Source organism: Zalophus californianus, chromosome 4 (genome assembly GCF_009762305.2).
Source record: "Zalophus californianus isolate mZalCal1 chromosome 4, mZalCal1.pri.v2, whole genome shotgun sequence".
NCBI lineage: Eukaryota > Metazoa > Chordata > Mammalia > Carnivora > Otariidae > Zalophus > Zalophus californianus.
The window spans coordinates 121,236,621-121,254,633 of record NC_045598.1 but is presented as its reverse complement, the minus strand read 5'-3'; the positions used below and the strand labels follow the sequence as shown (position 1 = coordinate 121,254,633).

The 18,013-nt window shown below is 43.7% G+C and overlaps 1 protein-coding gene across 7 annotated transcripts in view; it reads right to left on the bottom strand.

Moving 5' to 3' along the window:
• CHD7 (chromodomain helicase DNA binding protein 7) overlaps positions 1–18,013 on the bottom strand; it is a 184,845-nt gene that overhangs the window by 110,956 nt on the left and 55,876 nt on the right. For 4 of the 7 annotated variants that reach the window (XM_027597273.2, XM_027597274.2, XM_027597269.2 and 1 more), the window contains exon 2: positions 11,416–13,251. In XM_027597273.2, the coding sequence (XP_027453074.1) occupies positions 11,416–13,077 (1,662 nt within the window). In that variant the 5' untranslated portion in view covers positions 13,078–13,251. Of the gene's footprint in view, positions 1–11,367; positions 13,252–18,013 lie in introns of those variants that run through there. The other 3 variants (XM_027597271.2, XM_027597272.2, XM_027597275.2) reach the window with 3 other exon arrangements.

Sequence of the window (18,013 nt, the reverse complement as noted above, 5' to 3'; positions counted from 1 at the left end):
AAAAAAACAGATTAGGATAAAGAAAACACTAAAAATATTGTAAGTGGTATGGCCCTCACAAACCAATGGAGTTCAAAACTACCACTGCAATTGTTCCACAGGAACCTGTTTACCAAACAAAATCATAATGTCATCACAGAGTATAGGGAGGGCACCATGAAAATACAGGAAGATGTTGATAAAAACAATGGGGTGAAATGGATCACCAAATTGTGGTTAACAGTTGCTAAGTTTCAGTTTATATTTAATAAAGTCAAGACTTACTATATAAAGGAGTATGTATAATTCTTGGATGCTAGAGGAAATACTCATGAACCTCCCTAAGAACACAGAACAGGATGCCAACGTAACCTCTGACACTTGAAGTTTCCAAATCTAAGAGATGATTTCACCTTGGTTGAAAGTGGGAAGAAATTAAACACTGAGAAAGTTGGTATTTTATATATAGTACCCCATTTCCTAGAGAGTAAATTAAAAATACAGTAGTGTGATAGCGATTTCCTCCCCCTAACAAAAATATTATGAATTCTTGTTTGCTTTATAGGGATTCTAATAAACTGATTTTTAAGCCATGATATATAATGTTCTGTTTCACAAAATAAGGAGAAGTTTTTCTACTTTGAGGTGAAAAGTTGAAAGTGGGGGGGGGAGGAATTTCAAGAGCTCATTTCAATGAACCACATTAGCAATAGTTACAATAAAATACTTAACTTTCATCAGAGACTTACCACATGCCACACACTGTGCTAAAAATTTGACAGCCACTATCTCATTTAACCCCCATAATGATCTGGAGCCACTGGTACTTGTTATCCCCAGGAAACAAGTTTAGGGACACTAACTAAGTACCCAATTTTCTGACCAGGCACAAAATGGGAAGAGTGAGATTCAGCTGCAGTTCCCACGCAGGTGAAGCCCATGGTCCTCACAAGTCTGCGCTCCTGACTCGCCAGCGCCCCCTCTGGCAGCAGTGACCAGGAGCACCCTGGCCAACCGCCCAGTGTGTGGCCCACCGGCCAGCAGAGGCACGAGGGGTTGAAAACATGAAAACACGAAATGAAGCAAGTAAACGGACACCTCTTCCCATTAACCCACTCTTGAAGCCAAATTTATATTTAATATGAAATACTACTCTAGCATGCAACACGGCATGGCATTAAAAGGATTCTCACTCAAAGGGCACCTGGGTGGCCCAGTCAGTGGAGGTTCCAACTCTTGGTTTCAGCTGGGGTCGTGATCTTGGGGTCATGGGGTCAGGTCCCGTGTCAGGCTCAGCACTCGGCTAGGAGTCTGCTTGGGATTCTCTCTCCCTCTCCCTTTGCCGATCCCCTCACAAAGACACAGCCCCCCAAATAAATAAATCTTTTTTAAAAAGGGGGGGATTCTCACTTAAGTCTTCAATGAGGGAAACTTATTAAAACTGATCTTACAATCTGGCCTTTTTTTTGCCCTATGACTGCCTGGTCTCTTAGTTTTTTGTTCCGTTTTGCTTTTTCCCTTCACCAATGATACCCTAGCTTAGAGAACTTATTTATATGTAAATACTGGCTTTTCACTTTCTTGCAAACACTAAAGCTGAGAGCTTTAAGCTCAGCTTCTAAGGACAGCCCTTTTCCAAAATCAGGCTCTGGAGTATTTCTTTCCCTCAGTTGTCTGCTACCACTGTTTCAGAGTAAGAGGAACAGCTGATTGAATCAGAGGTCGGGCTATATAAGACGCGGAGCACTCAGCATGGGGGATGTGTATGCTCCCTTAACAGGCCCCACTGTTTAGGGGAATACAGCTAAAGTGAAAGGGGAAAGCATCCAGAGGAAAAGTTGATAAAAATGAACTACTACTTAACTCCTTCTAAATCATCAAACTTTTTCCCTAAAGAACTCTCACTTGTCTCCTTTAATCCACAGTATGCCTCCATGCATTTCAACGGCTCTTTGTGAAAACGTCCTTGCAATATTTGAGCAGCCAGAAATGGAGTTTAGCTTAGTAATGGACCAATTTAAAGCAACGTCAGCACATCCTACTTGGTGATTGCCCCAGTTCCACTTCTGCCTGTGGTTACTGACAGATTATCTGCAGATTTACAGTTATGAATACAGAGAATGGAGAGTAACATTAAAATGTCAAGACTGAGGAAAATTCTCCATTAGTCCCCACTGTCCATTTCTGTCAACTTCCACAGTGGTATTAAAGGTTAGCCATCTCTTCACACTGACATTTTGAGGTGGCTGTAACATTAACAGTGAAAACAAACACATCATAATTGACTAATCCCACAATTTTATATGATTGCTTTTTTAAGTTAAAGAGAACGTTCAAGCTGTTAAGAGTCCACGAAGAAGCATGATCTAAAAACTGTACTTCACTTTCAAATATTCCTATATTCAATAAGAACTTCAAGTCCATGCATGGCCCCTTCATTAAAAAGTTCAGAAATACAACTTCAAAAAAAGTCCCGGGGAAAGGGTCATCTAAAAGTCCTTGCCTATTCACTAGCTGAGAAATCCACCCTGCCGTGTTCCCAGCTCTTCCTGATAAGCAAGAAGCGGAGACTCCACAGCCCACCCAATGGCTGAGGGAGGGATTCCTACCCCAGAGCTGCAAACCTGCTCCAGCCTGCCAAGGAAGAGACAGGAAGGGCACATGCTAAGGTAGAACACCATTCAAGAAACTCTCAGCAAGGCTTCCAACATCACTACGTGCTCGATACCCTCCAACTCTCTGCCCATGCCCAAAACAAACAACACAGCTCTCAACATTAACACCTTATTTCAAATTAAAACAATTTTTTTTTTTTTTTGCCTTCACAGTTAGCATTAAAGTCTAAGAATTCTCCTGAAATCGGTGGTAAGAATTACTCAGAATTAAACACAGAAAACAGTGGAGAACAGGCTAAACACACTATAAAGCAGAACGGATAATATGCTCTTCATAAAGGGGAATCAAAATGGCATGTTTCCTTTAAATAACTGTCTGGGTGGTGATTTTAATGCAATCATTAAAATAAGACATAGGGAGGGGCGCCTGGGTGGCTCAGTTAAGTGTTCGACTCTTCGTTCAGGCTCAGGTCATAATCTCAAAGTTGTGAGATTGAGATTGAGCCCCACAATGGGCTCTGCACTCAGCAAGGAGCCTGCTTGCTTGTTCCTCTCCTTCTGCCGCGCCCCCACCTCTGTTTGCTCATGCACCCGCTTTCCCTCCCTCCCTCTCGAATACATACATACATACATACATACATACATACATACATACATAAATTCTTTAAAATAAGACAGAAGGAAATGCCTTCCGGCCTTACCTGGCCATCTCTCTCACTATCCAATCAAACCAGGAAAAAAGCAAGCAGGATAACAAGTGTCTCTATATCTATGTTGACTTTTAACTTTTTTAAATGGTGCTAACTTCTTGGCATTTTCCCAGCTTCCTTTAACTTCTCCACTGGCACCACTCCTAGTGTCATGCCCCAGTCCCTAGAAGGCTCTCCTACATTTCTCACACTAAGCAAAAACAAAAGTGAAACCTCACTCACGGTGATGCACCATCACCTACTGAAGTTTTGCAAGGCAAAAGCACAAGTTTGCTGCTGACTTCCTTCGCTGATAAAGGAACTACATTCAGTAACAAAGGAAGAATGAGGGCCCTCTCTCCGTGGTTACTTAGAGACTACTGATAGATTGACAGCTGTAACTACAGCAAATGAAGAATAATATTAAGATGTCAAGATTAAGGTAAATTCTTCAAGTTAGGTCTAGCAATGCTTTTCCCCTAATTGTCCCCCTGACCCACTTCCCAATTTTCCTTCCCCAGCTAACTATTGCTCTGCAGTGCCAGAAATGGCCTTTCTGAGTGATTGTTAAGATGAAGAAGAAAAGAGCAGCAGAGAAGAAAAAGGTGAGAGGAAAAGGAAGGGAGGCATGCCTAGGAATGAAGATGAGGGCTTACTCCCTTAACCTTGGAGAGCCAATTTCATAAATAAGCACTAGTGATGGAGAGGCAAAGGGAGATCCCGAGTTTGGGGCGGGGGGCGGCATTAACTACTACAAGTATCCAAAAACCACTTGAAACTAAAGTCTTGGAAATAGTTATAATCCACTTTCAGAGAAACTCACTACTTCTTCCTACAAGAAAGTAGAAAGACATTCAGACAGCATTCTTTGAAATCCGAACAAATGAAATTTCACTTCAGTGATCTAACTTTTCACGATCTGATGAGGATACTACACATGCGCACACGCACACAACACTACATGAATTAAAAAATGCTACTACTTTCCCAACCTCACAATGAGGGTGCTAACAGCTGCGGTGAAGTTTACCGTCATAATTCAACAGTTTAAAATTCATTTATATGTGCACAGACTTATGTATACTCCGAGTTGTTTTCAAAAAGAATTTGAAGCAACCACCACTGAAAGAGTCCAGCCCTGTACTCTTCAATACGGCAGCCACCAGCCACACTGGGCTCCTGGTTTGCCTTCGATGGCGACACAAGTACAGATCAACTGCAGTGAGAAATGTGTGTAAAACACACACTAGATTTCAAGTACTTGTGTAAAATATCTAATTAGTAATTTTATACTGATTATGTACTGGAATAATATCTTAAGATATATTGGGTTAATTAAACATATTACTAAAATTAATTTTACTAGCTTTTTTAATGTGACTATGAGAAAATTTAAAATAACACATGTGGCTTACATCCACAACTCCCACTACATTTCAACTGGACAGCACTGGTCTAGAATATAGTTGGTACCTGAAGAAATGACAACCAGAAGATATACCTAAATAACAACATTCCGTGTCCATCTCAGTGAAGGCCTTTTATCTCCTCCCTGCCTTCTCCCACATCGCCAATCTCTGTCCTTCATAGAGTGCTTAGCACATAACACTCAATATAACATTTCTTTAATGGAGTTGAACGAAAACAACAAGATACGAGCCTAAAATGCAGTACCTAAAAGTGACTTCTTAAAGGTCTAGAAAATTCATAGGCTGCTTAGGACACTTAACCGATGGTTAATATCCAGGCTTCAAAAGTAATTTAAAAAACTAACTCCTTGTTGCCTACACAATATTTTTTACACTTACAGAAAACAATACTCTTTTACAAAATAAAAGCCACTAGGAGCCAAGGCTACCGTTTAGTATGCGGCTCACTTCATGCTTTCAGACAGTGGGGTGAAAGGACAGATAGGGCAAAATTTTTTCCTGTGCTTTAACTCTACACTTGGTATCTTCCATTTTAACCCACCGAATCTCTGACCTCTGGGATAAAGCAGCTATGCTGAGGGAAGACGCCGGGAGGTTCTCATTAAGCTGCAGCATATACAAATTGCAACAGAAGAAATACCTAACAGTCTTCACCCAACAACAGGCTGCTGAGAGCACCAGATCGACCAGTAAAGTCAAGGGCAGTCAAGGACGGGTGGCTTGCTGTAACCAACGTATCATGAAGAAAGAACCGACAGGCCACCAGCACGTGGGCAAAGCGGCGACCCTCCCTCTGTGAAGCATGGTGGGGCAGCCTGTTCCACCAAGGTCTTCACTATGGCTGCCTGTTCTCTGAACGCGGCTACACTTAGAACAGCCCCTGAATGCCACTGAGGTCAAAGCTGGGTTTTCCCCTTAGATATATTTTGTTTTCCCCATCTCCACTAGACTTCTATGGGGGTATGAAAGCATAACTTTGTCAAGAATAATATTCAAAGAGATACATCTACTCTCTATTAAAAAGGCCCCTTTCTCTACTTCTGATCACAATTTGCATAAGTGAAGCTTGAGATGCATGGCCACATTTTCCATAAAATTTATTTAGTAGTTGCCAAATTACTCTGCTCATGTCTGGAATTCTGTATTTACTGGGTGAACTGAGAGAATTTCAGCAGAATAGGCACTCTACTTGAAATTAACCAGGAAAAGGTTTTCCCAGAAAGGCTGTTTTTTAAAGATATTTATAAGATGTCATGGAAAGACAGAGAACTGGGAAAGTTACAACCACTGATTCTTCTTCTAGGTGTTTTTCTTTTTTTTTAATCTTCTGGGGAAAAACTAAGACAGAAATTATTACCCATCTCCTCAATCTTAGAGGTCCTTTAAAAATTTCTTCTGCTTCTGCTTCCTTGATCATGACAGTATTTTAGGCCCCCATTAATGAAAAGGGTACAAATTATTCAAAATACAATTATTCTAAAGATACAACATTGCAGATTCTAAATTCCACCAGAAGTTGCCCCCCCCGCCCCAAGCCAAATCTGTGGACAGAGATACCTATGTCTTATGCAGTAGCAGAACTTATTCAGAAACTCAGGGATCTGCCTATAACTTGAAAGACATTCCACTTAACCAGTCTTTTTTAGATAAACTCTTCAAATGAACAGAACGATGTTCTGTACTCTCCTTCTAGGTGGTTCTCACCCACAGCCACCATGCACTGATAAACATTCCATTCTCTGCTCTCTTCCCACCCCTGACGGTGCTGCAGAGCACCCCAATGGTGCCGTGTCCCTGCCAAAAACCTCCCAGTGCACCCCATGGACACAGAACCTGCCCACAAGGAGACCACACAGCTTCCTCTCCCACACCCCAGCCCCTACACCTCAGTAACACTGGGGCATTAGGAGCTCCCGTTATTTACGCTCATTATTTCCTAAACCTTATACTCTTCCCCCTCCCCCTTTCACCCAGCCTCCCCTCAACCTGGACTGATCCCTCACATCTCAGTGAAGCCATCACTTCCCCCAGCTCACCCTCAGACCCCCAACTGCACCCCCACCAAGAGTGGATTGGGAGCTACTTCCAAAGCACACAGTGCTTATTCCTGTGGTGTGCTTTCCATGGCAGATGCTTGCCTACACCATCCACCCACCGCTCCCAGCCCTCCACCACCACCCCAAACAAGCTGTTTCCATCTCTCCCAAAGGATAGTATTATAGGAGCCTCAGTATCTGGTACTGGTCCCTAAAACCACAGAAACAAAGGCAAACAACTCTGACTATAGTTAACATTGAAATAAGTGTTTTAAGTTATTTTTTAAACTTTGCAACAAGCAATTCTGAGCACTGGCCCAATGATAATACTACATTTTTGAGTTCCCACCATGTATCTGACAACCATGTTAAATATTAAAAGATATTACTGCTAGTCTTGCTATGCCTCTAACCAGGGAGGTAAATCTACGCTCATTTTACTTTTTTAAAAGAGTTTATTTATTTACTTATTTATTTTACAGTGACAGCAAGAGAGCGAGTGGGGCGGGGGGAGAGAATCTCAAGCAGACTCGAAGCTGCACGCAGAGTCCGACACAGGGCTGGATCCCATGACCCTGAGATCATGACCTGAACTGAAATCAAGAGTTGGACACTCAACCGACTGAGCCACACAGGCGCCCCAGTCTACCCTCATTTTAGAGAGGAAAAAAATTGAGGCCAGGTGGTTTGAGTCACCCGCCCGAGGTCATGGGGCCAGTGGTTGATGATACTTCCACTCAAAAGCTGCAGACTCCAAAGCCTGCACGCTTCTCTTCATGCTGGTGGCTCTGAGAGTGGGGCTGGGGCTCTCGAGTCTGTGAGAGGTAATCGGCCTCTCACTCTCATTCTCTCTAAACAAACGTAAATGGACTTTTGCAAAGGCTCATAACTTGCATGCAGACTCTATGCAGTGGCAGAGGTTAGAATCCAACATTTGAGAAAATGTAAAACAATGTCTTTAACTTTTTTTTTGTTTTGGAAAACAGTTATTTTTCATTTAAAAATGTTACTGATGTTAACACATAATGGCTTATTATTTTTAAAGTTTATTTATCTGTTTTTAAGTAATCTCTACATCCCATGTGGGACTCGAACTCACAACCCTGAAATCAAGAGTCACACACTCTTCCTACTAAGCTGCCCCAGCTTATAATTTTTAAATTATCAACAAATAAATAAGGTTCTAAGACAATAAATATCAACACATATAACCCACGTACATGAAAGATCTTTGGAGTCCTCAATTTTTAAGCATGTAAATGGGTCTGAAATGAAAAGGTTCAGGAACTGATATCCTCCCTTATCATCCACTAAAAAGAAATATATGCTAGGTTTTTTTCTTCCCCTGTAAACTTTATCAAATGATCAGGATAGTCTGGAGCTAGCACCAAAGAATGTGTCCACACTCCACAATGAACATCATGGCCCAATGAACTCTGGCTTTTCTAACATTTTCCTTGGCTGACTCTTCAACAATAAAGTTAAACTTATCTTTAAAGATACTTCTGTGTGTCATATAACTTAGAAAACATCTGTTCAGAGCCCACGAGACATTTAAAAAGCATAACTTACATTTTTAAAAAGTGAAAAAAATCAAGATAAAAAAGCCAACAGGCCTATCTGAATGCGATAATTCAGCAAATCACATCAATATTTCAACCTGATCTGGCGGTTTCCCTGCTACACAGCATGGTTTTGAACCACCATTCTATCATATGTGAAATGCAAAATAATTTTAGTAGTTCTAAAGCAAAACATAATTAGATAGATATACTTGCTAGAGTAGAACGTGAGTCATTCACAGGGGGAGAGAGAGGTTTTTAGGATTATGTGATAGCATTTTGAATTACCCACATCATTATCCTCATCACACCTGTGAATATGGGCTAAAGGAGGGGAAATATTTGCACAAATCAAACTTAATTAAATTCAGTTTCATAACTAAGGCTATATTTAATCATATTTAACCTGTTCCTTAAAAATAAAAGTAGTTTTACATTGTATTTACATGTAAGATGACATAATTATGAAGGTCTGTACTGGAGGAGACCAGAACTACAGCCTGGAGGAGAATGAACATGACTACACACCACCAGCTGGCAACATACTAGGCACTTGGTATATACTAATTTCAACACCCTTTGTGATAGGTACTCTCTCTCCTATTTTACTGATGAAGAATCTGAGGTTCAGAGAGGTTAACTTGTCTGAGATCAGCAAGCTAATAAGAAGCAGAGCTGAAATTCGAACACTTTTCTGACTATAAGAGTCAGAATCTCTTCATAAGATTTTGCACCTCCCTAGTATTATTTTCAGAACTGAGTACTTCAAAATCTGAAGAGGATGCAAAGTTAAGCAGAAATAAGAAGGCAAATACCACAAACAAAAAAATTTTAAGGGCAACTGAACTTAAATAAAAATCCCTCAAACGTACTTGTTCACATACATCCCTAAAACAGTTCTGAGTCTGTCTATAATGGCGTACTCAAGAATGTGGCGCTGGAAAAAAAGGGAACTACACCTCGTGTCCCCCAGAGTCTAGCACATACGAAACCCTCCAGTGTCAAGTGACTCGAACGCCACGTACTCCCATCCGTCCTCTGAAGTGGCTATTGAGATGTTTTGTGCTCTTCAAACTAGGGAAAGCTGGAGGAGATCAACAATTCCCATCCAGAGATCGTATTACCACCACAGGGTATCTCCTTCAAGCTGTGGTTGTCCTCCAGCGGAGTGAGAAGATGCTGGAACAAGGAGAAGTCAGAATCACTGCTCTGGAAACGTCCCTCGTCCAATAAGACGCTTTCCGAGAAACCAGAAAAGAATAAATCCTGGAAACTAAGTCACATTCATTTCTGCCCTAGACACCACCCAGGTTGGCTGGCCACAGGGACAGCACTTTCAGTCAGTTCTGAAGAGGGGCATCTTGCCTTGAGATTGATACAAGGAAAAACAAATGAGCAGGGTTTGATCTTCTCCACTGACTCGTTTGCACTTGTTTTCCCCGAGGCCCTCTGCTCCCAGCCTCTTGTCAGACTGGCTTTCTCACCTCCCCCTTCACTTGGCCCGGGAACCACAGGGCTCACAAGCCTCTTCCCACGGGCTACAGGTTGGACGTCTGCTCCCAGAGGAGACAGGGAACAGCTCTCTCCTGGGCAGCGCCCACTGACCTCAGGGGTCCTGCTGAGAATATCCCAGTGTGCCAGACCTCTGGCGGCAGCTTCCCCCAAGCCCCTATGTATCCTTGTGTCCTGGGCCCCCAGGAGATTTTCCTGATCTCCACTCTCCTGCGCCCACCAGGGCTGAGGCTTCGGAGTCTCTGTTCTAAATGCCTCTCCACCTGGGCTACCCCACACAGATTTGTTTCCTGACCAAACCTTTCTACATTCACATTGCTTTAATCCCTTCTGTTTCTACTCCCCAGTCCCCGGTCCAAACTGTCCTTATGGGCCTGGACCACAGGATGGCAGTTCAATTTCTGGTCTCCCAGGCTTCCGTGGACTGTCTCATCAATATCCCAAGCTCCCCCACCAAAGTCTGAATTCCTTAAAACAACGCAAGACCTCCGCCATCTGGCATGCCCCATGGCAAGCTCGAGGTCCCACGCCCCCGAGTCATTTACCGAGTCATCCCCAAACCAGAAATGCCGTCCTCAGCTCACTGTCCCTGGCTAAGTCCTAGCCAAATGCCAAGCACCCACATCCCCAGGTATTTCCGGTCTCCGGACACCTGTCACATAACCACGTGTAGTCTTTCAGTGGGCTTCTTTTCCACACATTGGTCATGTTTACCCTCACCGATTCTAGGTTCATTAAGAACAGCTCTAAAATCGCCTCCTGTGCCATCCAAACTCAAGTGGCAACCATGGTGAAAGATCAATACCTATTTTTGAATAGCACTCAGAATAATCTGTACATATATAAATATTAATGTATTTTTCCTAGACCGAGGTCACAAACACCAACGCTTATAATGGAAGGACATCTCTGTGAATACAAGAGCTTGAAACTTAAATGTCTGCTTATAAAATTAACAAAAATTGCAGCTTACAAAAAGGAAGACTCCTGTTGTGGCGCCGGGTACCCAAATCTCAGAGACCAAATGCTTTCTGCAGATTAACGTTGACTATGATTTTCTACACTTAGCAACTTAAGTTCACACTAGCATCCAATAGCTGGTAAAATAAATATTACAGAAGAACACATTTTGAAGCTTCCCAAGGGGAAAAAAAATCGTAATTTTCTAAAAGAGGTGGGAGGGACTGCCACAAACATGGAAAACTCTGCTGGAAACCACGTTTCGGTATGTTTTTAAACCAGAGAGAGAAAGACAAAGAACAAGAGTCCAATGTCCCTGTCCCTGTTGGCACTGACACAGTGACAACTCTTGCAGGCAGGGCCCCGGCGTTAGTTATCCATGACACGTCGACAGCACCTACCGCAATCCCTGGGACAGAGGATTCGAGACTGTTCTGAATTGGTGAATAAACGCATAAGCCAGTAAGTGAGACTCATAGAAAAAAAGCGAGATTCCGGTGTAGCTTACAAGATAAAAATTAAGGAACTCCTAACGAAACAGCTTTCCGAGAAATTCAAAGGACAAATCGATTAGAAAAGTTTACCGTGTTGCACTTTCTACTGTGAGGCCAGCAGGATCCGAGTCCCCTTACCTGAGGCACAGGCACTTTCTGCGGGGTGTTCTGGGGTGATGGGTGGAGCTGTGCCCAAGGCTGGTGATGCGGGTGTGGGGGTGACGACTGGTGGTGCAAGCCCGGGTGGGGCTGCATCGGAGGGCAGGTTGGCAACTGCTGGAAAGACGGCTGCTGACCAGGATGCTGTTGGCCAGGCAGCAGTCGTTCCTGGATGGCTTGGGGATCTGCAAGGCCAACACCAGGACAACCATTTGGTCTCATGTGCCCGGCCAACTCCCTCGGTGCTGAGGACATGCCCATGAACGGACGAGACGGCTGCATGTTTCGGGGGCCCATGTTCCTCTGTCCGATTCCCATGGCACCAGGGGGCTGGTGAGACGGCTGAGGGTGGGGCATATTTGGATAACTGCCAACTTCCATTGGCATCCCAGCACTTCCGGGCCTGACCTGCGGAGGAGGGGTGCCTGCCGGATTACTCATCGCTTTCATGGGTGACATGGGAGGTGGAGAGGCGTAAGTTCCCTGAGGCTGTGAAGGATGCATAGTTTGTGTGTTCATTTGGTTAAGTGAGCCGCTGGGGTGGATGGGCTGCTGGTGCATTAGTCCTTGACCACTGTTCGATGGGAATCCTACAGCATTGGGGTATCTTGGTACGGACTGATTCATTGGAGTATTATTTGTAAGGCCTAAATTTTGATTCATCCCTGTATTGTTAACTAATCCCTGATTTAGGTTACTGTAAGGATATCGAGAATACTGCCCTGAGTTGTTTATAGTAGGTGAGGGGACGGTCTGGCTCCGAGAACTAAAGGTAAGGGTCTGTGGCCTCACAGCCCCTTGCTGAGGAGGATTAGGGGAGAATCTGGGACTGTGGGCAACGGATTCTCCGTGGAGACCAGTAGTGGGGTGGTGGTGGAACTGCTGCACCGAATGACGCAAGGAAGGCGCCATGCTGGGACTCTGCGGGGGCACGTGGGACAAGTGGCCGGGGCCTGACGTGGCAATGAAAGGACTGGCCTGATTGAGGCCCTCCTGGCCTTGGGAAAACTGGCTCATCCTCTGCTGTGGCTGACCATGCTGCTGCATGGAAAAATCCCCACGTGCCATGTAACTGCCCATCTGCTGCATGTGCTGAGGGTGGCCCTGCGTGGGGGGCCCCGATGGAGCAGGCTGGGGTGGCTGGGGCTGGGGCTGCTGCTGGTAGGGGGCCCGTATCTGGTCCGGCACCTGCACAGCCCGGGGGCCCCACATGGAGCCGCTGTCCACGAAAGACTGCCCGTGCCTTTCGTTCTGCAGGCCAGGGTAGACGCCCATCTGAGTGCCGCCACTGCCACCATGGGGGACCTGAGGGACAGGAGGGGCGTGATACTGCGAGTGAGGAGACGCGAGCCCGTTCCCAGGGGCGCTGCTCATCATCCTGTTTGGCTGATCCATCAGATGCATCTTTTGTTGTTCGTACTGATTATAGTGGTCGAAATGGGTCAGCTTTGTTTGATTTTGATTAGTGGAGGGATGATGAAGGGATGGCTGCAAGGAGGCAAAGCCTTGGTCTATCGGCATTTGCTGACCCATGGGGTTCACCGGATTTTCAGGGTAACCACATTCTCCAAGGCCTTCAAGGCCTTCACTGAAAATATTCCCATCCTCGCCAAAAAGACTCATCATTCCTGGATCCGCCATCTTCTTCCAACACACGGCTCCTCCAAACTACAGCTCAGGAGCTTGTCTGTGCTTCACCTCACTGAGGTGTTTGTCCTCAAAGCCTATAATCCTTAACTAATCTTCTTCATGTCATTCCGTATTTCTTTAATTCTCTTGGACCCTGCAGTGTCAGGCAAAGTCTGGATAGAGGTCCTAGAAGAGAGTGGGAGGTGGGGGGGGGGGGAGGAAGGGGGAAGAAAACAAAGAATTAGGAACAAATGATAAAAACTGCCAGTATTTTACGCATTTGAATTTGGTTTCCATCAACAATACTAATCTAGCCCCCTCACTGAGCTGTGTTTTATAAATCTAGTTCACTTTCAGAGAAACTCATTAGCTTCTACCAGAAGCATTATTATGATCGGTTACTTAGAAAGCAAGCAAAACACTAACCTTAACCTTAAATTAATCCATTCACTACACTTCCTAGCGCTCCATTCTTGGACGGAACAGAACAAAAGAACACAACATGAAGCAACAGCAGCTGCCACAGCAGGCTAGCAGATGTAGGACTACAGCCGAGCAGCCCATCTGCTGAACGAACGCCCTGGAGATGCTCTGGTTCCCAGCAGCCCGCCCTCAACCTTATTCCCCTGAGCAGGGTAATCAGAGGGGCAGCCGCGGCACCGAGGGCTGTGAAAAGCTCAACTTAGTCAAACTGACTAGAGGATTATACAAATACCAAAATCAGCCATTTCATACAAATTAGATATTTACGGCCCACATACCACTATGTAACAGCAACAGAGGGGTCAAACGAGAACCTGTCCACAACGATGTTCCAACGAGGGAGCGTCCATAATGACAGTGGAAAGCAAGCTTGCAAAAAGTGTAATAAATTCATGACTCCATTACGTTTAATGGCAGGAATATACAAGAGTCAGAAAGAGGTCAGAATAAAAGCTTTCATTCTCCAAGAAGGCCGATTTCACTCATGGCTCTAGGCCCACCATGTCCCCAGTCTGCGCCGCCGGCTGAGAGGTCTGATCACAGGTCATGATTCCCCAGCAGGTGCCAGACCCTGGGGATGGACCCAGAGCCCACGTGACCACTCAGAGAGATTCTAGCTGGATGGACAGTTGCTAGACGATGACTATACTCATCAGAAGAAACCGAAAACTTTCCCCCAAACTGGCCAAAACTGAAAATTACTTTAACGGAACAAAGTTCAAAATATCCATGCAGGCTTCACCCTTGCCTTCCCCTCTTCTGGGACAAGACAGGACGAGAGCCCGTAGGGAGAAAAGCCCATCCATCAGCATCCTGTGTTTACAGCACCAGGTATGTTCTACCTACTGCTCTGCATTTTATTCAAACAGTTCCTAACAGATTTTGCGCGTCTGATTAAAATAACCAGTTTAAAAGAATGCTTCACCAATCAAAACAGGAAAGCCTTTTTGGCGAATGCTAATTAAATCAACAACCTAATAAAGAACTAATTCACGTAGGAAAAATGTCCGAAATCTTAAACATCTTTGGAATTTAACTCATTTTTTCTCTCTTTCGTAAGTACATGAAGCATTGTTTGATACTGCCCAACTTGAAAAAAGCAGTATCTTGTTGAAGAATTTCAAAAGTGATGTTAGAAACAGGCTCAGTCATAAATTCTACTGACACACTTCCATAGCAGCATGGGAAGGAACAATGGGCAACCAGCACTGCTGAGAACTTTCCAGTACGAGAGAGAGAAAACCCAGTTCCTGCCTGCCCTACTCTAACATATTCCTAACAAGGGGAGAATTCTGCTTACAGGAAATGTAAACAACATTCCTGTTCACTGTCAGAACTACAGACAGAACACCTGAGAAGGTCTCTGGGTCCGTAGTTTTCAGGTGACAGCTGTCAGCTGAAGTCAAAGGTCTCCTCACTCCGCCGCTAACTGCCATGAATTTTCTGATCGACTTTCTCCAAAACAGAGGTCAGAAGGGTGAAAATAAGGTGAGCGTGAAAGCCATTTTATTTACCGACATGCTGCTTTACTACACAACCACTTTCGAATCCAAAATAAAGAGAAGCAGAAACCTTCAGTGCCAAGTGCAACAAATATTCATAAACTGAATTTACTCCTCAACAGCCTAAGCAGTCGGTCTTCATTTATTCAAGACTCATTCCAGCTTTCAAGGAAATAAATACTAGAATGGACTTGATAATGGCTGAAACTAGCCGTGCAGGCTAACCACTTACCAAAATTTCAAATTACCTTAAGGGAAGTAATGTCCACTCATATGGATGGATGGCCTTGTTTTTACAGGATAATGGCTTCACCCTTCCTGGGTCCCCCACGCGTCCCGGGAGGCAATGCTACTGACTGCATGGGGTTCCCAACCAGCTCTGAGGAGCAAGTAGCGCGGGGGGGTGGGGTGGGGGGTGGATGGCCTGGTCCACTGAGCCTGGAGCAGCAGTGCTGGAGTTGACGCTGACTTTGTATCAGCTTGAGGCTGAGCAGAAAGAGGAAAAAGAACTTGCCTACAAGCACGGGAAGGGACGAAACAGAACACTCACAGAGAGCAATCCTACCTGACACACAGGCTTCCAGTTAGCTGATCTTTGCGACTGAGACTCACTCCATTTCCCAGCAGCAGGAGAAATGACGGCATTACCTGGTATCCAGTAAGCGCACCACCTACCACAACTGAGACCACCGTCAGGTGAGCTCAGGGCAGAGGAGTTCAAGAACTATGGCTTTAGCCTGTCATTAGTGACTGCTCTCGCTCGCCTGGACAGCCACCACCGCCCTCCTGCCCCTTTTCTGACCTCGAGACTTGGCTGGCGACTATGCTAGGAATCCATCTGGTAGCTGGATTTCATATTTCTGATCTGAGCTAATCTAATTAATTTATTTTGGTCTTTTTTAATTTGATCAAGTCCATTTGAATACCCACTTTCCCAAGTCACAGCTGCAACATATAATTTTGTTTCTATCAAAGATATTCATTTAAAACTCCTTTTTGGAGGTTGGCCCCTTCTCTACATTCAGTATCTACATTTTCTATGTCTAGATAGAGCCGCTGTTCAATGAGCCATCAAATCAGAGCCATAGATGCCATTTTAAATATTGCAGTAGCCACGTTTTAAAAGTAACCAAAAAAGAGTGTAATTAATTTTAATAATAAATTTTATTTAATCCAATATGTTCAAAATATTATCACTTCAACATGTAATCAACATTAAAAAATGGATGAGACTATTTACACTTTTTGGTACTGCATCTTTGAACCCCAGTATGTATTTTACACTCGCAGCGTATCTCAATTTCTACTGGCCACATTTCAAGGAAAAAATGTGCACGTGGGGGTAGTGGCTACCACTCTGGACAGCATAGTTACAGATTATTAAAAAGACTAGAAATACAAGTTGTCAGTGTTCTCAAATAATTCTCATAATTATCACTTGGGTAATAAATATTCAAGTTGTCTTTATATCTGATTTGACTTTAAATAAAAATCAAGCTAAATCTCAAATCACACTTACTTATTCAAAATACATGCACTGAGTACCTATAATGATCCAAGCACTGGTCTAGGTACTAGAGATATATCAGCAAACAGAAACAAACAAAATTCCCTTTATCCTCATGGAGATCATCTGTAAATGATGAACCTTAAAGAAGTAAGATTCGGAGGTTACGGTAATGAAAATTTAGGATACCATTTTACAAAATATTTCTTGGGAATTTATAATGACAAGTGTTTTAACTATGTATGATATTATATAGTAAACAGTATGGAAACATACAGTGAAGACATAATGTAAATTTCAGCTGAGTGCCCTACTGGGTATTTTCTGAGACAAAGAATGACAGTGCAGAGGTGCATGTACATCTGGAGGTGAGGAGAGGCCCAATGAGACAGGTCACCTAACAGAATCATCTACACTGCAGTAGAGACCTCACTATGAAACCAATTATGAAAATCTGAGAATTAGTAAGGACTTTGGAGACCTTCTAAGCCAAACCCCTCTTCCTTTAACAGATTAAAAAACCCTTTTAGAGACTGAGAGAAGTAAACATCTTCTAAAAAATACTTTCATGGCGAACAATTCCCAAAGACGAAAGAGAAATATATGGAAGAAATGGCAGCTTCCTAGTAAGAGCGAGTTATTAAAGGCCTTAACTGGGGTCTGTTTTGTTCAGGATAAGTCACTAAACTGCTGAGACAAACAAATAGAAGAGAGTTTCCTTTCAAACAAATGTTTTGCATTATACTATCTGTAACTTTTAGGAAGCAAGCACCTATCAGCACCATATTGAGGCTCCTGGTTGATTTCGGGGGAAATGAGCAGGATGAAAACTGGGAGATCCAAAAAACAAGTAAACCGCACACAGAGAATCAGGGATGAAAGCAATGGGCATACAACAAACCAAGATGAAAGAAATAAGTCGTGCAAAAATATACATTAATATCTTGAAGTGAATTTCTGACTTCCTCAAACTTACATAAACAATGCTTAACTCCATTGCTCTTCCCAAAGTAATATGGCAGTTCTGCAGCCAAGTTTCGATGTGGTATCACAGTGACCTGGGAAACCAGCAAGGATACAAAACACTTTCATGTGCAAAATATTTTCCATAGTCCAGCCACTTTTTATCCAATTGTGTAAGTAGAATGCCATCCAGAGGAAACTTTTTCGTAAATATCCAACACATGTGGGCAAATGTGGAATCAAAGGATTAACTGCCTTTTAGATGATGAAGACTGTTTGTGTTCTACAGCTTGATTTGAAATTGTTCTCTGTAAGTTTCTCTCCTCCACCTGAGGAGAGCCTGAGGCACGTAACATGACTGTGACAGTGATTCTTGGGATTGGGTAAAGCATGTATCAGCACTTCCACGGCAGTGTCTCGCAGCTGGAAAAACACATGTCACCGCCTCCCCCCCGCCCCCGCAGTACAACCTGGGAAGACACCTCTCCATCAT